The sequence below is a fragment of the Mesocricetus auratus genome, unplaced genomic scaffold, assembly GCF_017639785.1.
Source record: "Mesocricetus auratus isolate SY011 unplaced genomic scaffold, BCM_Maur_2.0 Super-Scaffold_100020, whole genome shotgun sequence".
Classification (NCBI taxonomy): Eukaryota; Metazoa; Chordata; class Mammalia; order Rodentia; family Cricetidae; genus Mesocricetus; species Mesocricetus auratus.
The window spans coordinates 28,977,816-29,001,377 of record NW_024429201.1 but is presented as its reverse complement, the minus strand read 5'-3'; the positions used below and the strand labels follow the sequence as shown (position 1 = coordinate 29,001,377).

Here is a 23,562-nt window from a genome sequence, read left to right as displayed (position 1 = left end):
TTAGACAGCAGGCTTGGTTGAGGTGCTTCTCTTTCCACATTTTTCATGGGTTCCAAGCTATCATTCAATAGCCTAGGTTTGCCTGCTGAGTCATCATCCCCTTGGACAGAGTTGATGTTTTGTTTGAGTCACTGACAGATAAACATTGGGAACTCAGGCAAAAGCGATTCCTTCACGAAGGTTCCAAGAATTCAACTCTCAGAATGTCTGTCTTGCCCCTGTTTCTGCACTCATCCACTGCTCCCCCAGTCCTTCCCACTGGGTTATCCCCAGGCCCCTGGGCTCCTGCTGGGATGAGTGTGAGCTCTTTCCCCAGGCCCTCTATCTGATATCCAACTGGAATGGGCCCCACCCACGCTTTTCAGGGTTTTCTTGTTATTTTATGTTCATTATATTACTTCCAGCTGTTTTATTTTTATTGCGCAGCAGTCTCCTATGGAAATGCCCTTCTTCAGTGATTTAGGAATTTCTTATGAGGTTTGTCCTTTGGCAGTTCTAAACCTAAGGACGGATGAGATTAGAATTACAAAAATCAAAAGTGTGATCAGTCTAACATCCCACTCACTGTAGAAATGTCCCATGTCAGGTGTGATGACAGCATGCAAACATGAACACCTGGAGTGTCCTGGGGCTATTCATTTCACTTTAGATGACATGGGTCTTCCTCAGGATGAGCAAGATTAGCCATGCCAAATTCCATTTGTTTGTTCTAGGGAAGCCCCGTGAAGCTGCCTGCACAATGTGAAGATACATTGTATCTGCTCCACAGTTTAACAATATATTTATGAATGCAAAATGTCTTGGGTTATATTTTCTACCTTTTGTTATTGGGGGATACTGTTCCAAACACTGCAGATCACTTTGTTTCATGTGGCTGGCTTCTAAGTCATTTAACACTTACTCTTAGTATTGATTTTAATGCTCTGGAACAGAATTTGAGCTGGATAACTTTAAAACCAAAAGAAAATTTCTTATTTATATTATCATCTGAAAAGCATCTTTTGACTAACATGGGATATAAATTAATAAGATTATATTCTTGTTACTGGAAAGGTCTCCTTCTGTCTGATTGTCACTTCAGTCTCTGTGAGCCCCTATGAGCCCTGGTTAGTTGATACTGTGGGCTGTGTTCTACTGATGCCCTTGCCCCCTCTGACTCCTACACTCCTTCATCCTGCTTTTCTTGGGTGGGGGGGGGTCCCCTGGCTCTGCCTAGTATTTGGCTGTGGATCTCTGCATCTGCTCCCATCAGATGGTAGAGGAAGTCCGGCCGATGACAACTGTACTAGGCATCAATGGGTTTAGCAGATATCATTACGAATCTAGGTTGACTTTTCTTTTCTTTTCTTTTCTGTTAGTGGTTTAAAATTCACTCTCCAATTTCATCTTATTTGTTTTGTTTCAGGCAAGAAATATGCCTTCATCTTTATTCTTTTATAAATATTACATCTTCTTTACTATTTTTCTTTTCAGAGTTTTTTTTTGGACAAATATAATTATTATGTCCTTTAGTTAAATTTTATTATGTTCAGTATTTGTGATTTCCTAAACTCCTTGAATGTGTTTATATTTTTCCTCAATGTAGATTGCTTTTATTCATTATTTCTTCCAGAAATCTTTTTATCCCTCCTTGCTCTTTTCCTCTTAGATAACAATTACATGTTTATTTGGTCACTTACAGTGTCTCAAGTCTGAGTTGTCCTGTTTTCTTTTCATTGTTCAGTCCACTTTCTGTTCTTTTTAGATAATTTCAGTTGCAAATTTCCACTTCATTAATCTTTTATTCTGAGTTGCTTAACCTGTAATTAGTAAAAATTTTCATCTCAGAAAATGTAATTCTCATACTTAATATTTTATCTGGGTCCTTTGTAAATGTCCATTATGAGTTTCTTTCTGACATCTTCAGTAATTTCTCTACTGTCTACATTTGTAAAATAGACATAATAAGATTTTAATCTTATCTACTATTTCATTATCATTTCTGAAACAGTACATTGATTAGTTTCCCTTAATTTTTGCCATTTCCCTGATTATTCACCTAGGAACCTTCAATGCATTGCCATAAATTGTGACTTTTGCAGTGTTTGGTACTGGATCTTTATTTCTACAAATATTACTGATAATATTCAAAGATGTGGTGGTATCACAAAAATGTTGAATTTGGGGGACATTTTTTCAGTGTATGGTAGATGTTACCAGAGCTACACTGAAGTTAATATTACTGCCGCCCTGTTCCCAAATAGAGCTATTGAAGGCACTATACCAGTGTTGGAGTTACAAAGCTCATTTTGTGCCTGCTGGAAGCAGATGCTGTTGCCATGTTGTGACACACAATCTTCCAGGATGATTCCTTGACATGGAATAGATGGCTCATGTACAGCCCTGCTCAGTTCCTACCAGTGCATCCCAGGATGACATCTCTAAGCATCTCCATTCTCTCTGGTAAAATCATACCACTATCCCACTCCTCTGATCTCAACTGCTCTGCCATGTTGTCAGTAACAGCCGTAGATGTCTGAACTCCCTGGATCATCCACTTGACTCTAATTACGGAACATCTCTGAGCTGGTTTCCCTTCCTCCTCTGCATGGCAACCCTCTGTGGTCAGTCACGTTGGTTGGTTATCATCTCACTTGTTACATGTTGGTTAGAATGTAATTTTTCTTTTCATAATAGTCAACATCTTAAGAGCCACTTGGTTTTTTAAAAATTCTCTTCATTTTCTTAGAAGCTGTTTTGAGCAGCAGGATTGAGGATAGCCAGTCTTGTTCAGAAGCAAAATCTGCATGATTTTATTTTATTAGTTCTACTGCTCTTTATTTTTATAATATCTGGAATGAATTGTACATGTATATAGCACTGTTAAAATAATTAAAATAGGCTGCATTTCAATAGTACAATCTTGATAGTATCTGAGGATTATATTTAATGTGTCTCATAAATCGTTATATAGTTTTCAATTTCATCACCATCATCCATTTCTCTCTAGAGAATAGGTGACAGGGGATGCACACCATCATAAGTCAGGAGGCAAAAAAGTAAGGGCCTTTTTTGAAAAGTATAATATTATTTTTAAATATAAAAACTTGCAACAATAAATCTTAAAATATTACAATAAAACATGTGAGCATAGAATTAAGTAGCTCTAAATATAAATTGCATGGTTTTCTAATAACTCTATAGTCCACTGTGTTTCTCAATCAATTTTAATATGGACTTTCAGTTGCTATTGACAAGAGTTTCTTCCATGAGCTGACAAGAATTCTGCTGCTTAGACATCCCACTTTGAATAGCTTCTACTTTCCCTAGCCTAGAATGCATCACACTACAAAACACTGGCTTCTACACCTGTGAACTCGGCATCTGTGATCTCCTTGGGTGGCTCAGTTTTCATTCCCCCCCCCCTTTGGATTTTCCAAAGCTTTGATTACAAAACAAAATTTCTGGAAAAAGTATCAGAGATTGTAGTGTTTCTCTCTCTCTCTCTCTCTCTTTCTCTCTCTCTCTCTCTCTCTCTTTCTCTGTCTCTCTCTCTGTCTCTCTCTCTCTCATTACCATCATTATCATACCAGAATATTTTGAGAGTTTAAAACTGTCTTCACTTACATATAACACAAAGTGGTATGAAAGTGTCCTGAACCCAGGAACTAGGAACTAGTCCCACTGAACTTTCCTGATTAAGTAAACTGAAGATTGCTTCCCCAGTTAGTTAAATTTCTGGGTGGTCTTAAAAAAAATCTCTTTGAAGAAATCAATCATCTAATAGGACTGCAAATTTGAAGTGACATTTGTGTTTTAATACGGAAGCTGAGAATGTATAAATATCAGTCGATCATTTTTAATTTGTGTAGCATTTAAGATTTATTTTTATTTATTCGTGTAACTGAATGTGAATGTAAGTCCGGTGCCTAGGGAGGCCATGTGAAGAAGCTGACTCCCTCCTCGGCATTGGTGCGCCAGGCAACGGGAAGCTACCTCTTACTTTTAAGAGAGAAATGTCTACATACAACGTATGAGTGTAAAACTCCTTCTAAAATATTGAAGTGTAGGTATTTGGTGCTAAAAGTAGTCAAGCTTATTTAATGAGTTGTGTGAACTTATTAGTGAGCTTTGCATTACGACAATAAAATATATGACATAATTAATTTATGAAAAGAATTATTTAGGGGTTGGAGAGAAAACTCAGTGATTAAGGGCACTGGCTGCTCTTCCAGAGGAGCCTGGTTCAGTTCCCAGCATGCACATGGTTTCTCACAATCATCCGCATCTCTAGTTCCAGGACAATTGGCACCCTCTTAGGAGCCCAAGTGACAGCACAACACATTCAAGTGACACACACACACACACACACACACACACACACACACACACACACACACCACAACACACACTCACGCACAACACATCTTACCTTTACACACACACACTCTACACATGAATAAATACCGAATATAATAAAAATATTTCAATCTCCCACTGAACCCCATTTCCTAAGGATCCACAACATTTCCTGATACCCCAGCATTAGGATGGACCTTATCCTGATTTTTTCTGTTCATGTGCCAATCGGTGCCTGCATTCACTGTCTTCCATATTAAACGCCCTGACGGAAGGGCTGGCAATAAAGGCAAGTTCTGGTGTTAGATCCCAGTCTAAACATACATGAAGCCATGGCTTTAATCTTATACATTAAAGTGTGCATACAGTAAATTCAATATATCTAGGAATATGAGTAAATAAAATCTCTGCCCACTTTTTTGAGAAAATTGGCTATTATTCAGCCTTGTCATCACTTTAGATTTCATCTTCAGGTGTGAAATCACAATTTTTTTTCTGGATGTTAGGACTCTCTTGTACCTTACCCACAACAAAATATTAAGGCATTAAAAGTTGCTTTTGTGTCTGCTCCATTTTCTTTTTAAAATCCTATTTTCCTTTTGTTTTCTTTATCTAGGCAATGAAATAAATTATGTTTCAGTTGCAAAGGCATTTATTTCCCTGAAAAAAATAATGTCTACACAGCCAGCTTTCCACTCTTGGAAAACACTGGACGAGTTGGCAGTCAGTTACTGTTCACCACTCAACTAGTCATATATCTATAGTGATGATCTTCATTACCAAACCAGCTGTGTGTGTGTGTGTGTGTGTGTGTGTGTGTGTGTTCATTGCAAGTGCACAACAAGACAGGCAATCTTTGGGGTGTTTAGCATGTTTAATTTGCACCTCAGTTAAATGTACTGACCTTTACCCTCCTGACTTCACTCTACATTTCAAATAATACAATATAAATAAGGGCCTAATAATTGGAATTGGTTAGCTGACAGAGTGAGCTGACTTACATAAAATACACTAGGAAGAGATGTACACCTTGCAAATCCCTCAGGCAAGCCCCATTCTAAGTGGTGTTTGGGGCTGTGCAAATACAATGGTTGTATTTATAAATGTACTTAAGTGTGAAATCCAAACACTGAAATTTAAGTTCCCCATCATGCTGCCCAGGTTCTTCAGCGTGAGCCAAACCAGGCTTTGGTTGGAGGATGAATATTGTATGGTCTTTAGCTTAGTTTTCTTTGTTTATTTCTTTATTAGAGGAGTTATTACAAGATGCCAACAAAACTGGTAGAAGGCCCTTTCTTCTGTCTGCAATTGCTCTTGCTGCACTGGTTTTCAGTGTCTTATATTCCCCACTCTATATGAATGTCTCTTGTGTGAATAGCTTTCCTCAAATACCCATTCTGAAACAAAGAGGGGAAAAAAAACTACCCAAAGCTGCATTTGGCAAATACTAGCCCAGGAAATTGTCCAAAACTGTGGATTCCACAAAAGAGGTCAACATCCACTTACTTTTCATGTGCTTTTAATTACTGGAAAGATTTTGATTGGGCAATTATTTCTGTATTTTTAAGCAACTTCATTTTCCAGTTGAGAATGAGGCCTTCTTAAAGTGGGGATGGTGCCAGTGGGCTCTGCCAGATGCATTGTGGGTGCAGAAAATTTCAGCTTGTGAAGCAAAGTAAGTAGAAAATGGCAGGCATTGCATTGCTGTGCAGAGTAGTGTATCTAGTGCCTCAATGGCGGCAGTCGGGAAGAATGCTGGGTGTCTGTGATGACTTCAGGACTCCAGAGCAAAACATTCTTTCCATTGCCTAAAATGTCCACTATGACAATAAATCTGTAAGTCACAGTCAGTATCAAAGAAGCCAGAGAATGGTTAGAAGACTAAACCCCAAGAAATGTGATTTTAGCGGGAGTAAGAAGGAGACAACATTTTGACTAGCATGTTTGCAGAGATTCTGTCGGCACAGACATTTCGTATCAAGAATGTCTGACATACCAATTTCAAAAACACAAATGGAAAAAGAAAGCAATGGATGGACATAAAGCCAAATTATTTTGTCCTTCTGGGTTCACTTTTTGACATGGGATTTGTTGCCAAGGAGGTAAACACAGCCTTTTGATCTTCCAGGAGAACAACAATAATGGGGGATATTTTGTAAAAATGCCTACCCAAACTTCAAATATTCTTATACCAAAGAGCAAGAAATGAACCAATCAATCATCTTCCTGCTTTCTTACTTCCTTTTTTCCCTCCATGGTACAAACAGATGGGATGTACAAAAATATTAAATGTAATACAACACAGTGATAGTATTTCAGAGGTTTCTGTGGTAGAGCAAAAAGATCAACAGTACAATTGGAATCACACTGACTAAGCAGTTTCCATTCTAGGTGAAAGGTTGGCTAGAAATTGACAACTCCATACAACACAGTGCAATCCTCTGAGATTTAACAAGGTCCTTCTCTATGGATTGGATTTCATAATGGTGAAAGATATTTGGGGAGTTGGGTTACATTTTGTATACTTGCTCCTACAATGATGTTGAATAAATATTTGACTATGATGCCAGGCAGTAGCCATTTCTTCTGCTTATGCATACTGCTGAATAGAAATTGGTGCTCTTGCTGAGAGGACTATTTTAATAAACCTTAAGCACTGTCACTAGAAAAGGCAAATTGTGATCAAGAGGTTCCAGAGGGCCATGCTGTTCTCTATGAGCTGACTGGCAGGTGCATACTTAGGTCATTCGCTGCATCTGGAGAGAACATTTGGCACTTCATGTGATTTTTCCAAATGAATTTTGACTACACTAGCATGGAAGCCTGTGGGTGAGATGGGAAACTGTTTCCCTCCCCTAAGTTTTGCCCTTCGCTCTAGATTCTCTTTTTTGTTGCTCATGTTTCATAAATTAAAGTTTATTTCTTTTCATTTTACATTCCTAAATATAATCACCCTATCACTTAAAAGACCAATGTTGCCTATGTTCTTCCTTTGTGATTATCTCTTTGAACAATAGGAATCTTTGAGAATGAAATTCTTCCCTTGAAATTCAGGAATGCAAACAAAAACACCATTGCAGATGTGAATTTTATCCTGTCTTGAACTCACAGAAACTGAAATCACTTTTTTTTGCTTTCTCTCACTTTGATCCTCACCTACTGTATGGTCTGCTCCCACCTCCTGATCTAGTCATTTAGATAACTTTATGGGTTTTTCTTAACTCAATGGCTCTCTTACCACCACAACAGTAGTCTGGATGAGTGTAGACCAGGGAACAGACATGTGCCCTCTTTATATCAAGCCTGAGATATTATTCTTTAAGTCCATGCTGGCATAAGGATGAGGTAGCTTGGTTGTTTCTGAATTAGCTCACTGGTAGAACTTTCTGATGAAATCCAATGGCATTAAAATCCTTTTTGCTGCATGTTTTCCATTGCTGTTATCAACTGAAGTAAGAATTAAAGTATGCAGATCTCACTGTCTCTCAGGCAACCAAGGTACTACGGTTCTTACCCTGGCAGAAAAAGACAGACACTTTCAGAAAATCATAGAGGTGACCATGTTTTACAGACCCATCTTATTGCCTCTTCTCCTCTTTCTCTATGCTTGATAGCTGATTCTTTGTTTATATATCATAATTTCCCTTTAAGTCAGAGAATAAATATGTGGATAAAAACCAAGTTAATCAAAGGGCACAAATTTTAAGTGAATTTTCAGCTCAAGGATAGGAATAATGAAGTAGAGAAATGGAAGTGGTGAGGCTGAAATGGGAAGGGGTGAGGCTGATGTGAGAAGATATGAGAAGAGAATGGGAAGGGTTGAGGCTGAGATGAGAAGATATGAGATGAGAATGGGAAGGGGTGAGATTAGGATGGGAAGAGACGATGCTTAGGAAGGGAAGGAATGAGGCTGAAATGGGAAGGGATGAGGTTGAAGATAGAAGTGGATGAGGATGTGATGAGATGGGATGAGGATGTGATGAGAAGGGATGAGGCTGAGATGGGGAGGGATGAGGATGAGATGGGAAGAGATAAGTCTGTGAATGGAAAGGGATGCCATTGATAACATCCTTTCAAGTCTTGACGTTTCCTTTCCCTTTCTCCCCCACCTCTAACACCACCCCTTAAGCTCCATTTTTCATCTCTGCTTTTGTTTAAGCTCAAAATTTATTGGTACACAGTACAATTTCATATAGTATCTAGCTTGCAAGGGTAGAAAAATGAAAGAGAGAATCATCACATCAGGGCTCTTCTGGCTTGGAAACTGTAAATCCCCAATGAGAGTGAGGCTATTGTCAACCTGACCAGCTAAGAATTGGCAAAGTAGGGGAAGAGGCAGACAGTAAGTGTAGACCATAGTACACACACACACACACACACACACACACACACACACACACACACACACACACACACAGAGTAATATGTTTTATAGTTTTCTGCAAATAAGCTTCAAATCTTTTGTGGAAATACTTCCAAGAATGCCTAACAAGCCATGTGCTCTTGGCAAAATATGTTTTTAGGATTCAGCCTGGAATCAAGCTTTTGCATTTGATGTTCATACTGCCCGAGTCTTTGCAGTATATGTGAATTAAAATTGGTTTTCAAGTGTGGAGAAATTGCAAGCCTCTAACAATGATGACTACCAGCTGTATTGTAGCAGATTCTCCACCCCAGTTTGGTTTCTGTTGCTGTGATAAACAGTTAACCAATGCTGCCCACTGGCTGTTCCTGTTGGCTTGCTTGACTATTCTTATGCAGCCCAGGTCCACTAGTGTAGGGATGACAGTGTCATCTCAAAGAGGTGAGCCTTTCTAAATCCATTAGTAAATAGGTTTCAGACTTGACCACAGACCTGGGAACAATTCCTCAATTGAAGATACTGCTTCCCAGGTGACTCTAGTTGTGTCCAGGTGACAACTCACCAGTTTTTTAAGAGTTGTACCTGTTGTCAATACCATTGCATTCAGATGCTATGTTCTCATAATTACATCCTTACATTTCATCATTTAGATGTAAGGTACTTTCTTAAGTTAGTAGGGCATAAGAGGGAGGGTGTTTAGAAGTCATCACTACACAAATAACCACTAAGTGTTGTTTGCTCATCATTGATGATAAAGGGACTCTTCTGTGGGAGTACTCATGGAACTAGCACCATATTTCTAAAAATCACAGAAGATCAAACTTCTTCTTATCCATTGTTTTTGTTTTGTGTTTGGCTGGTTTCTGTAGTTGTTCCTTTCATTTTAATGGGATCACTACCCAACCAGAAACCCTGTCACTCTGATATTATTTCAGTGATCATAGCCATAGGACTTTCCATATAATCCTCAGAACTATGGCCAACTTTAAAAAGGTGGTGGAGGACTTTGTTCTGAACATCTAATGAAGAGATTGTGAGCCATTGTGAAAGTGAGAGACTGTGAAAATTTGAGACTTTTAATGTCATTTTAGAATGTTTAAAAAATGGAGCTATAAAGTATACCTAGCCTCCCTACATTTGCTTTTCTTTTTTTCAGAAAATACTGTCCATATTTTATGTAACACAATCATAAACAACTTTGACTTGATGACAAACCTAATATGTACATATAATGGAAACTTATACATGTATAAACATGGAAATTTTAAATAACTTTGTTGTTTATAAAATACAAGTGTGACTTAGTCATTGATTTAATGATTTTACTTGCTTTCAAATTTAGTATTTCATGGAAACTTAAAGAGTTAAAGAGACCCTCATATATCACTGTAATGTAAAAACTAGGGGTCTGAAAAAGTGGCCCAGTATATAAAATGCTTGCTGCATGAGGATGAGAACATAGCTCTCCAGCATCCATGAAAAAGCCAGGCATGACAGCACAAGTCTGTATGGGGTTGTCCTGTTCGTCTTGTTTTTGTTGACTCTCCAAGCCCTATTGAGCAGAGATGGGCAAATGTTAGAGAATCACTGACCAGCTGTCATAACAAAAACTGCAAGCACCAAGTTCAGTGAGAGAGCCTGTCTCAAACACAAAAATGGATACAGGATTGTGAAGACATCCCAGTGTCAAACTTTGGTTTCCACATGTACTTAACAGATGAGCACACCCATATTCACACTTAGACATATACAGCACCGAAACATACAAAATACTAATTACTTAATTAATTTAAAAAATTAATTAAGATGAATTTTTATATGATGTGTTGCATCGCAAAAATTCAACAGTCACTGGGTTTCTTTTAACTAGGTTAATTGGTGAATAATATATTTTCCTGGGACCTGTGCTTTGCAGACAGTATTAAAGGCTAGAACAGACTATGTTGCTCCTAGACAGATGAATGTAATTTTGATGAAATCATGCTTCAACATGGAATGATGAGGAGGAGCAGACTAGTATCAATTCTTTTAAAGATGTCTATAACGTGGCATCGAAAAGGGTAGGGATGCCACAAAGAGTAAAGGGGAGAGTCCTTTGCTACCACAGATTTGGTTTTAAGTCCTCTTTCACAATCCATGACTTCAGTAGCCCTGGGTAGTTGGCAAGGTTTCCAACACAGGCATAATTTCCCTCTTGTTGAGCATATCTTAAGCCCAATTAGAGAACATTTGTTTACTACTCAGGTATGTGTGCCGCTAGTGCACCATTAGAATTATCATGCCGTGTTGGCCAGTGCTATGGTTTACAGTCTTCACAGTGGGGTAGGACTGTTCGCTGCTTCTCTCCTTTGATAGTTTACAAGGCATATTCTGGCACTACTAAGTGTTATTTGGTCCTCCTCTCTCCTCCTGAATTTCTCACCCCCCTCCCTAACTACAGCACCTTCATTTTTCCTATTCAAATCCCTGGTAACCGGACACCCTCCAGTCTACACAATAGTCCCTTTTTACTTTTCTCATTTCTGCAGAACTCATATCTGAAAAACTGGAGCTATGACACTAGGATAAGAGTGTATATATGATGTTTGTCCTTCTAGGCTTGTGTTACCTCACTCAGTACAATCTTTTCTAATTCCATCCTTTGCCTGCAAAGTTCATGATTTCAGTTCTTCCCAGCTGAGTAGTATTCCAGAGTATGCATGTGCATTTTCACTATCCATTTCTTGGTTAAAGCACATTTAGGTACAGCTGGGGCATAAGCTGGATTTATCATTAGTTTTTTCTTTTAGGAATCTCCAAACTGATTGCCATGGTGGTTGCTCCTGTTAGCAATGCCACCAACAGTGAAGGAGTGTTTCCTTTTCCCCACACCCACTCCAGCATTTGTTGATGGTTGTTTGCTGATCTCAACCTTGCTGAATTTTTGAAACTGATGAAATGTTAAAACTTTTTAAATTAATGAAATCTGAAAATTGTTTTGATTTGTGTTTTCCTAATTGTTAGGAATGATGCAAAGTTGTTGAGATGCTTCTTAGTTACTTTTTTTTCTTGTTTTGAGAATCCACTGCTCAGATTACCAGATCCATTTTGTTGAATAGAATGTAGATTTTTTGTTTGTTTTTGAGTTCTTTATATATTCTGTATATTAATCTTCTGTCAAAGATATAGCTGACAAAATTATATCCTATTCTTTGGGTTTCTACTTAATCCAACTGATTGTTTCTTTAGCTGTGAAGAAGCTTTTTATTTTGAAGTCTTATTTTTTAAAGGAATTATTCTATGTGAGAAACAAAGAAGGAGTTAGTGAAAATTTCATTTTATTCAATATTACCTATAACACATGGCTTTATTTACATAACACCATAGTAATGGAATGATATTTAAATCTTAAAACTTAAAAGAATTATGAGGGAGCCTGATAAATGGCAACAGTGATATTTTATACCCTTAAAATTTAACTATCTTTCAAGAATTATTCATAAATTTGCTTTATTTGTCATGATTTTCTTGATGCTCAAGGATAGAATGTAATATTTTCTTCTACCCCATTTGAAGGATATACTTGTAAAAAATCACAATGTAATATTCATACTGGTTGTTACATGGGTTTCAATAATACATAGCAATTATAGGATTTAAGGGCAAGAAATATAGAGTAATATTCCATAAACAAACAAACAAAGAGAGAAGAGGTGTATTTCCTTTTAATATTACCATCATGTCAACATGTAGAGCTTAATGTTTGTTCCCAATTTTTTCTTCCAAGGACTAACTTCCTTGTTGGTTGTATTAATCTGGGAACCATGGAACAGATGACGAAAAATTTTGAAAATCTGCAAGGAGCATTTGGACAGGGATCTTGAGAGCAGGTGGAGATTACTGCAGTCACTTCTGTACTACACTACAGGTCTCTCCGAGATTTTAAATTCCTTTGTCCATCTATTGTACTTTTTCATTCTCCAACAAATTGTGAATGACCCACTAGAGCCAACTGTATGACGTTATATTTTGTAATATTACTCCTGACTATTGATGTAAATAAATAGAGAAAATGTACTTTGATTTAAAGTTGCTGAGCTTGCAAAAACTCTGTCAATATTTTCCAAGACAGGACTAGCAATAAGCCAGCTAAAATAAGAGAAGTGAATTGCCACTTAAGCATTATTGATATCATTTCTAAAAAGAAAAAACTGCAAATTTATTTGCTTAGATTGGCAGTCCTAAAATGCAGTGTAAGAAAGAAGAGCTTAGAACATATGTCTCAATAAAGAATGAGAAGGAAGATGAGAGGTAGGAGGAAGGGAAGGAGGAGGAGGAGGAGGAGGAGAAGGAAGAAGAGGAGAGGGAGGAGGGATGGTAGTTGACCAGGAATGGAGGGAAGGAAAAGGAATAATCAACTTATAATGTTCTCCTTCCCATTTCTGCCATCCTTAGTAAAATAGTCATTAATTTACTAATGTACGATTTTGACATTAATATTAACGGTTTCAAATGAACAATAAAAGCATGAATATGGGCTGTTGATTTGCCCCTTCCTGAGTCATACAGCTAGAATGTGCCTGGCAAAAGAATGAAAAGAAGCTTTACCTTTTCCATAAAGAAGTATTACTAGCCAGACATTGGTGGTACACACCTTTAATCCCAGCACTTGGGAGGTAGAGGCAGGCGGATCTCTGTGATTTCGAGGCCAGCCTGATCTACAGAGCAAGTTCCAGAACAGCCTCCAAAACAATACAGAGAAACCCAGTCTTGAAAAACCAAAAAAAGAAAAAAGAAATATTACATGCATATTACATCTTCCTATCTCCCAAAGCTTACAGGCAGAAGCTTACCTAAAATGCTATGTACTTTGTGGCCTGATCCATGGCAACTTAGTAACATGCAGAGAAGAAAAGAAATGAAGTGAGAAAGGATAAGTAAAAATTAAGGTGACAAATAGGGAAATACAAGCATTAAAAAGCACAAGAATGGGCAAAATGAAGTTATCCGATGAAAATATAGAAGACAACTGATTTCAACATGGAAAAGGAAAAGAAATTATTCAACACTCTAAGAACGTAGGCGTTTAAGTCTCCAGGCTCCTGGATTCTATTACTTATGTTTGGTTGACATAATTAACTGAGATTTCTGAAATAGTAAACCAGAGAAGAAACCACAAACAAACTGTGGAAAGTTGCAGGATGGAGGGATGACAACTGAGCAATTTCTATTTAGCATGCTTCCATCTTCTTTATCAAAAATGGCAGGAATTGAGATCCTGTGGACATGCTGGCCTGGCTGGGAAGAGCTCACAAGGCCTCAACCATACACAAAACTCGTGAGACAGCTTCGGAAAGCTGCAAGCTAGAGAGATCCTCTACCCATAAAGAGCATGGCAATTGGTTGTCGAGTGCCAAACTGTCAGCCCTGAAAATTTGTACACAAGTACTAGTGTCTGGATTGAACAGGGTATATTTAGGGATATATATGTGTAAGCATATACACGGATTCATGAAAAAGGAGGCCATGAACTTGAAGGAGAGGGTAGAGGAGTTGTGGGGGGACTTAGAGAGAGAGAAAAGTGAAAGGAGAAATGTTATATTATAATCTCAAAGAACTGTAATTCTCAAATATAGTATTACATATAAATAAAATTATTGTTTTACCTTCATCACAGTGGCTTTGCTTTAAACTATTAGTGGCCCAGCCGCTAAGGCCGTAACCTAGGGGAATTCTATTCCCCCAGAGAGCGGCTTTGCTGCTGCTAAAGGTAGTTCTAACTAAATATTGTTCTAATAAAACTCTAGATTCAAAGGCTGAGATGAAAACATGCGAGCTCAGAGAGTCAAAATAGCAACTGCTAACTTTCTCTCTTTGCTGATGTTCCCGGAAGTCACTCCCACACAGCCCAACTTAAAAACAAACAAACAGCAACAATGAAAAAAAACCCCAGGCTATGCTCCTCCCTACTACTTCCTGTCAACCAGTTGCTAACCCCACCTCTCTGAGTCCAGGTTAATTTTACTTAATTAATGCAAGTGCTGAACATCTTCACCTAGCTACAGCATTGACAAATGTAACACATCTGTGTCTCGTAAAAATAGCATCCTACAGCATAAAGTAAAATAAAGATTAGGAGGAGTTGAGAAATAGTTCAGCTGGTAGATCACTTGCCGAACATGCACAGAAACAAGCACAGAAACCCCGGCTCTGAAACTACACAAAACTGAGTTAGGTGGTGCAGCCAGTATTCCTAGCAGGGAGGTGGAGACGGGAAGTCCAGGAGTTCAGGGTCATCCTCAGCTACTAGCAGCTTGAGGCCTGCTTAGGATCACGGCTTAATAATAATAACGATAATAGTCAGGACTGCCAGGAGTTGGGAGCAGGGAAGAATCTGCACACCGTTTCTCCTTCCCCTTCCTGCCGCTGGATCCTTTATCTGCATAGCTGTTGGACCTTTATATTGGAAACTCCATTTTAAACTTGTAGCTGAGCTTCCCATTGGAGACGCACGCTGAGGAGACATTGGCCTTTGGATGTGGAAGTGCAAAGCAGTATTGATTCAGTTTCAGCGTTTTATTTCCTCAAGCTTGGAGACAATGTAGCAAGTAGTCACTATTTGTTAACTATCTCCTCCCCGGCTCTCCTCATCGTCTCACCTTGACTGACTTTTTCTTCCCTTTCGCCCAGCTCTGTTAATGTGCCAGGCACTTTCTCTGCGTTTTCTAGCCTGTTTCTTCCCTGTCTGTCTTGCTGGACACCCTATAAATGCAGCATGCTTGGAGAGAGCAAAGAGCCCAGAGTGACATCGTGAGTGGACCGTATCTCGGGATGGGCAGAAACGATAAAAGAAGTGCATTTCCATAAAATGGCAGCTGTTTGAAATTTACACAAATTAAATGGAGGCAGTTAGTGTTTTTTGTTTGTTTGTTTGTTTGTTTGTTTGTTTGTTTTGTATTTTCGAGACAGGGTCTCTCTGTATTGTTTTGGAGGCTGTCCTGGAACTGGTTCTGTAGACCAGGCTTGCCTGGAACTTACAGAAATCCGCCTGCCTCTGCCTCCCCAGTGTTGGGATTAAAGGCAGTTAGTGTTTTATGCCAATTTTATTTTTTTGTTAAGCATTTGTCACTGAATCTGTCTAAATGAATAAAGTTTTTTCTTGCATTTTAAGAAGTATAGTAACCATTGGGTTTGTTTGAAGATATAACAGGAAATAACCATTTGTCTACCTGCTGTTTGAGAAATGTAAGTACACTTTCTGGTGTTTGAAAGCAATATTTTTTAATTTTAAAAACAATACAATACAGAAATAAAGGAAAATAAAGACGCTGGAGAAATAAATGAGGTCACAGCATTAGTGACAAAGACTGGGGACTCTCACAAGTCCAACCCCCCAGTCCTCAGATATTAGCCTCGGAGCTGCAGGGTCGGGAAGAGTCAAACACTCTCCTGAGTTTCTGACTTGGTGCATTTTCAAGGGTCCAGAGCCTGTGATTCTCACAAGCTCCTGGTATTGCAGGTATCGTAACCATTTGACATGGTGCTCACATCAGAGAGTCTTAGAGGAGTCCATAGCTGCTCCCGAGACATAAATAGCTTTCCTCTGACATTTTTTCTTATGGTTATTTCCTCATGAAAAGTGACCGAGTTTCAAGTAGGCTACGTCAATTTGATAATTTTTTTAAAAATACATTGGTTTCTATAGCTATTTTTCTGGACTATTTCCCAACCAGGGAAAAGTTGTCTTCACTCCTGTTTCCAGGTGGAGAGCCAAAGACAGAACTATGGACTAGGATGAGTGGGAGGGGTTCACAGTTTCTAATTTCTAGGCTTTGCCCTCTTCCTGTCAACCAGTTGGACACCAAGGCAGCAAAACCATACACTCGCATGGCCAGACTAGAGGGGAAGGTGACGAGAAGGGAAGGACTGCAGCCTGGGCAAGACAGACTCTGGAAGGCACATCAGTGGCCTGTGCCTTCACAAGACAGACTCTGGAAGGCACATCAGTGGCCTGTGCCTTCACAAGGCCACGCAGTGTGACAAGGAGAAGGGTGCACTGACCGGGAAGTTTAACGATCCTGGGTTTCTCTCAGGGAACATTATCATTGTGTAACTGAGCAGTGTGAGTGTGTGTGTGTGTGTGTGTGTGTGTGTGTGTGTGTGTGTGTGAGTGTGTGTGTCTGTGAGTGTGTGGTGGGGGTGCTTGTTTGTCATAAGTTTTATGTTCTTCCCCCAACCACACTTTTTTTTTTTTGGTATTTAGCTGTATTCCAACAGTTCTACATTCTGCAATTGATCACTTTAGTATCAGAATGTTGATATTAGTATACGTGTATATCAAAATGTTAGAATTTTACTTTGGGATGGGTGGTGGTGGCTCTCACCTTTAATCCCAGCATTGGCAGAGGCAGGTGGATCTCTGAGTTTGAGGCCAGCATGGCCTACATAATGAGTTCCAGGACAGCAAAGGCTACACAGAGAAGCCATGTCTAAAAAATTAATAAATGAATAAATAAATAGAAGAGAATAGCAATAAAATAATTTTTAAAAACAATCTTACTTTAGATAGGGTATCCTATTTCCTAATAGTGTTCAATTATCACCAAAGTCAAACTGTACCTACCTATATATCTACCTACCTATTATGTCTACCTACATCTTACATGCATGTATGATTTTAGGTAAAACGATTTAAGGTAACTAGGTAATTGAGTTGGTAAAATCACAGTTTTAATCATGTGTATATTTACAGCAATCTTTGAATTAAATTATGTGTGATCACAGTGATACGAAAATTAATCTAGCAAGTTTTCTATCTTTGTTCATTGACCATTCTTCTAGAATGTGTTTCCTTTTTAGTTGTTGAAATTGAATTCTTGTTGTTTATGTTTTCTATATCACAATGCAACCTTTTCCCCTCTGGGACACCTAGAGTAAGCAGAACCACGACATACCTAAGACAGTGTTTGATAATTGTTTCATATTTGTGTAATTACCTCAATAGTATTAAAATTGCAGACATAAAGTTGTCTCTCTTCTAATTGTTCACCTAAAGTACAAATTTAGGTTGAAATGAGCAACTTTTATTAGCTTTAATCTCATGGACAAAGCCATTGGCACAAAAACATATGTTACAAAACCCTCAGGGGAACAATGTTTTGAAAATAAGATTAGTATACCAGGTAGACTTTTGAAGAGACTAAATATAAATGAGCTATATATCCACCATCTTCCTCCTGTGACATATTGAAGAAATGACAGCAAATATGAAAGACTAAGTCTATAGCATCAAGGCATTGGCAGTCTCCGTGGTAGAACTGCAGAGAGATTTGCTTTCAGTCCCAGAAAGACCTGGGGAGTTCTGGAGAAGCGAGTGGAGGGAGGGGGCATCAGGCAGTAGAATATACTTCTCCCTCAAGGACCTCCAGGAACAGACAGGAAACTCATTAATATAAGTATTCCAGGGAGCCAGGCTTTCCTGGAAAAAAACAAATTAGTATGAGAAGGCAGAACTCTGCAATTTCAGTTTTAAAAATAGCCAGTGTTCTTAAGGCTGCTGTGTGCATGGGAGCAAAAGAAAGTCCTTCTTGATGTTTGCCTCAGCTTTTACATCAGAACAGAAAGTACACTGCAAAGGATGAAAGGTTTGTCTTGCTTGATATTACTTTTTGCTCCTTCAAATGACAAAGTTTTAGGGGGCGGTGTCCTTTCCTCTCCTGTCTTTTGAAGAAGGACAGGCCGTGGGTGCCTCTGCCCCTTTCACTTAGATCAGAGCTGTGCCTTCCTTTCTAGTTCAGCTCTTCATTTGCCTAATTGTCCTGTGAGCATGGCAGGGACATTCCTGCCAGGGCTTGGCTGACTGCAGAGCCCCTACCTGACTGTCTAAGTCTGTGTGTCAGCACTTTAGCTTGCAATGAATGAAAAATCAATCAGTGTGACTGCAGTGGGGAATCGTGCATAGATCTAATCTAGTTTGCCCAAAATTTTAACTCTCCATCATAGACCCAAATGACTCTACAGCAATCGTGCTGCTTCGACCTGTTTTTTTTTCTCCATCATCTTTTCTATTTAGAACAAGTAAATCTAACCTGCTAAGGAAGCCACATGTGCAATGATGTCACAACTCATGCAAATATCCTTTATTTGCTCTGGTCTAAGATTCAGTTCCTAATTAAGCTGGCTGAATTACTCTTCATAAATAGATGTGCCAAATTGCTCTTCATTAACTTATACTCCAAACTCAGGGGGTTAATGTTTTAAGGGTGTTTGCCTCTTTACTAAAGCTCCTTCAACTCTCTGGAAGTCTCCATGCCAAAGGCACAGTGTTTTAAATTTCCAGATTCACAATTCTGCAAAGACAGAGTTAAACACTGTTTGGACTCTGGCTGCCTAAGAGGAACTGAAATTTGTCAAAGCTCAGTCGTCAGCTCTCAAGGGCTGTTACAGTAACTTTCTGAACAGATTGGGTTAAATATTTTTACAGACCCATTCTGTGATGATAAGGCGGTAATAATTTGTGCAGTGCAACACTCCAAAGGGTTCCAAATTTCTCAAGCCTCTTTGTATGTGATCCTCACAGTGGAGAAGGGGCTGAGCTACAAGGATGAAGAGTCTCCTTCTTCTGGTGCTGGTTTCAGTCTGTTGGGCTGATCACCATTCAGACAGCTACACTCCGGATCAAGACAGAGTTATTCACATCCAAGGTAAGAAAGAACGCACAAGTTCTCAAGTGAGCGTCACATGGATTACAGTGAGATGTGTGGTGTTCCTTCATGTCTATCCTGCTGCATGAACTTTTTCTTTCCCTTTCTGCTAATCAGTCAACATGCTCCTGGTGCGTGGATGATAATACATTGGGGAGAGGGGCATTGTAACTTGGGAACAATCCAAGTTGGGAATCTTAAGACCATCAGAGTACTGAGAGTTGGTGTGGTTAACTTTAACTGCAATTGGTATCTTCAAGTAGAATGAGGTGTGTTGGAGTTCATTTAAATACAATGTGAAGGAGAAAGCTACAGAACCAGCAACTTAAGATGTAAGGTCATTCTGTCACCATAGTTGCTTAATGATGGAAAGGAGCAATGCAAATAAGGAAAATATCAAATACAGGAGGGGCCAGCAAATTGTAGCTTACCCTGTTACAGTTTCTGTGTAAAGCTTTCCTTCCCTTGGACCAGTGTACTGGCCTTGCATATTTCTGTTGAGCTCAGCTGAATCCTCAGCCAGAGAGCTGTAGCAAGGCTAGCAGCTGCAGTACAATGCAGCTCTTTCGTCAGCTTAAGCTTCTGTTGAGGGACATCCTGCAAAAAGAAAGCTGGGAGACTTATGCAATAAGGGAAGGCAATCCATGGAGCAATAGCCTCTTACCTGCCCTTGGATACCAAACAATTAAAGTAAGGATTATACAATATAACAATTTAAATATACACTATTACTAATTTTAGATAAGTTCTGTTGGGTAACCAGCGACTTTGTAACTTTGCTAAAAGACATTCAAGAGCAAGTTACAATTTCAAGGTCAAAAGTGTAGCCTCAGAAAATTATGTTCACTGTTGAAACCCACAACTTGTAAAGGTCATTTGATAGTGTAAGTCTGGTGGAAATATTGTCCTGTAAATCTCTTGGCTGTCAAGAATAGAATTTCTAATTAACATATCTCAGTGTCTTAGACACGCCCTTTTCAGTTTTGTTTGCTTCCAGTAGCTTTATTTTTTCACTGTTGAAGCATAAAAAGAAATTATATAATCATAAATTTTCCTTTGCAACCTGCTGACTCAGCTGTTTCCTTAATGTATATATTTGTACCAAAGCTCCTGGCCAAGGCTGTAACATTTTACAAGCTGAGATTTCAGATGAAGAATAATACCCTTTTAACTTCTAGCCACAGAACTCAACTCAATTCAAGTGGTAATACTGAATCATTAGTAATAGCAACTTTAAATCTAACATAAAATAGTCTTTGTATAAGTATGCTTTCAACTTATAAGATCTACTCAAGTTATAGTATAAACCATGCAGTACAGTTAGTCTATTTGAATGGATGAAAACATTATTTTAAAAACATACTGACATTTACAAACTAATTCATTTTAGAGTAAGTTATTTGAACAAGAAAAACTCCCATAGCCCGGCTCTCAAATCCCTATGTTCTGCTGAAATTTAGTTAAAGGACTGTAGTCCAAGTTACCCAAGATCTTCACATGATTTCACAAACTATTGGACTCTTTCCAAATGCCTTGATAGTCCACATCATTTCAATTGGTAAATTCATATTCTTAGAAAGTGTAGGCTTCCCTGGAAGGGTTCCTTAAGGCTTTCAAGTGATACCATGCCTATATTTGCTGGTAGAAATTAATGCTGAACTGTGGCTTGGATCACATCATTGTGAGGTTATCCTCATATATGATCTTTTTCTAAGGTTGGTCAAATAGCCATCCCCACCATTGCCCCCTTTCCTCTCTCTTCCTTACTGCATCCACATTGAAGGATCAAGTTACAGAGCTCTGAGAATCCAGGTCCAATTGGCCTGTGCTAGTTTCAACTGTCCTTTATAATACAAATGGAAACCTCATAGCTCAGGAAGGAATCAGGAAGGTAGAGAGTTTTTGTTATACTTATGAAGTACTTGATTCTTCTCTCATATTTAAACTTTATTTGTAATAACCCAGAGGAATTAAAGGAATTGAAACTCTCACAAAATGTTATGAGCCATTTGTACTCCAATTATTAAATTGACTGGCTGAACCTCAGATTACTGAATTATTTTCTATAAGCAGTGTGATTTCACAAAGGTAGAAAAATGTTTAGAATTCACATTATTATTAAGACATATTTTAAATCCCTTATAATAATATTTTATTTTATATTCTAAATTGCCCAAGCAAGAGCAAATGATACTTAAGAGATATTACATATAGTCCTCGGATTCTCTAAGTTCCTCAGTGCCTACACAAAAGGCTGCACATGGAAGCACTGTCATAACCCAGCATGGTGGGAAGAGGGGAATCGGAGACAGATGGATTCCTGGAGCCCATTGACTATCCAGTCTAGTCTAATCAATGAGTTCCAGATTCCGTAAGAGACCCTGTCTCAAAAACATAAAAAACCTGGACAATAACCACAAATAAGGAACAATAAGTAGGATGACAGACCATGGAAGACAACTGATGTCAACCTCTGTTTTCCATGTGTTTACACACAAGCATAAACACACATATGCACACTTGTACATGGAAATATACCACATAGATAATAGTACACATATTCACACACACAAGGAACTAATGATTACACACACACACACACACACAAAACCCTAACTTTTAGGCGGTCTAAATGTTTGCCAAACATTGGATGCTTTCACTCAAACAGCAACAATACTGTCAAAGGATGAATCATTTCAACACGCTTACAACCACCATCACTGGTGCAATATAGGTGATACCACAGAAGAAAATAAAGATTGAATAAAGGTGAAGATGGAGAGAAAAGTAATTAGTCACAAAAGGATCGTAATTAAAACCATGTATCCAAATTCATTGAAGTTTTTAAGACATAGCACTTTAAGCACATAAAATATAGCTTGCAAATATTTTAAGCTTGATTGCATAATATTTACTGCTTTTTATATTACTCTGCTAAATGTCAACTAAAAGCATGTAGTTTTATATTTCTAGGTACAAATCTTCCTTTCCAGTAGCAACAAACTCATATTGGATAGCCCATCGTGTTTTATGTTCTTTTCCTGTGTGCTGCAATTGAAAAACTAAGAAAGAAATAAAATTATTACAAAGTACATATCTATAAACAGATCATTAACTGGTAACTCCTTTAGTTTTGACTGAAACTATACAAGAACGAGTGTTGACTCAACTAAAGCCCTTGCCTAACATGCTAATTTTCTGCCGGGCGGTAGTGGCACACACCTTTAATCCCAGCACTTGTGAGGCAGAGGCAGACCAATCTCTGTGAGTTGGAGACCAGCCTGGTCTACAAGACCTAGTTCCAGGACAGCCTCCAAAGCCACAGAGGAGAAATCATGTCTCAAAAAAAATGCTAAATTTCTATTTTACCACCTAATGAAAATATTTATTATTGTTTTAGCTCTTTACTTAAAAATAAAGTCAAAATCTATTATTTTAATCAAGTAATTTGTAATATAAACATCAAATTCTAGGAAATTTGAAGTCATTCAAGGTTAGTCAAATGAATAGTATCTGGGGATAATAGTCATTTTATAGAAAATTATTTCAAAATAAATATATTGAAAAATAAATGCAACACCTTTATAAAAACTGCTTCAATTTTTTGTATGTTTTTTATGGCCACAGTGAAGTACTGTTTACAACTTTAGAAGCAGCAGGACCTGGGAAACTAGAGCATATAAATGAGGCAGACTAAAGACTCATGCAATAGCCAACTTTACTCAGAGACTCAGACAATTTACACTCTAAGAGTTAAAGGAGTCACAGGAGTTAAGTGTGCAATCATGCAGGAAGGCCACACATGGGGGACAAACCGCATGCAGCAAAAACATGTGTTTTCCACAGGGGCATAGAAACAAATGCAATAGCCAGATGTAATGAATGATCTGAAGTAAACCCACTCCTGTCCACTATACCTGGGAGGACCATGAAAACAATCTGAGAACAATTCTGTCAATTCTGTGTTCTTGAAGAAACTAAGATCACAAGACTCTTGTCTTGGTTTTGGGGAGTTTTCTCACAAGCACTCAGAAGTATCCTCACAGGACTCCATTCTTGGATCATTTCTCAACACCCCCTTCCCCCGCCTTTTTTTAAAAATGCAAGATATCCAGAATAGTTTTGATTTGAGATGTTGTAGATAAAGCTAATTGTCATTTGATGTGTGAATATTCTATA

The 23,562-nt window shown here is 38.3% G+C and overlaps 1 protein-coding gene across 2 annotated transcripts in view; it reads left to right on the top strand.

Annotated features, from left to right (window-relative positions):
• Hapln1 (hyaluronan and proteoglycan link protein 1) overlaps nucleotides 1-23,562 on the top strand; it is a 59,197-nt gene that overhangs the window by 13,360 nt on the left and 22,275 nt on the right. The window contains exons 1-2 of one of the 2 annotated variants that reach the window (XM_013126719.3): nucleotides 18,242-18,324; nucleotides 19,260-19,383. In XM_013126719.3, the coding sequence (XP_012982173.1) occupies nucleotides 19,284-19,383 (100 nt within the window). In that variant the 5' untranslated portion in view covers nucleotides 18,242-18,324; nucleotides 19,260-19,283. Of the gene's footprint in view, nucleotides 1-18,241; nucleotides 18,325-19,259; nucleotides 19,384-23,562 lie in introns of those variants that run through there. The other variant, XM_021223443.2, reaches the window with a different exon arrangement.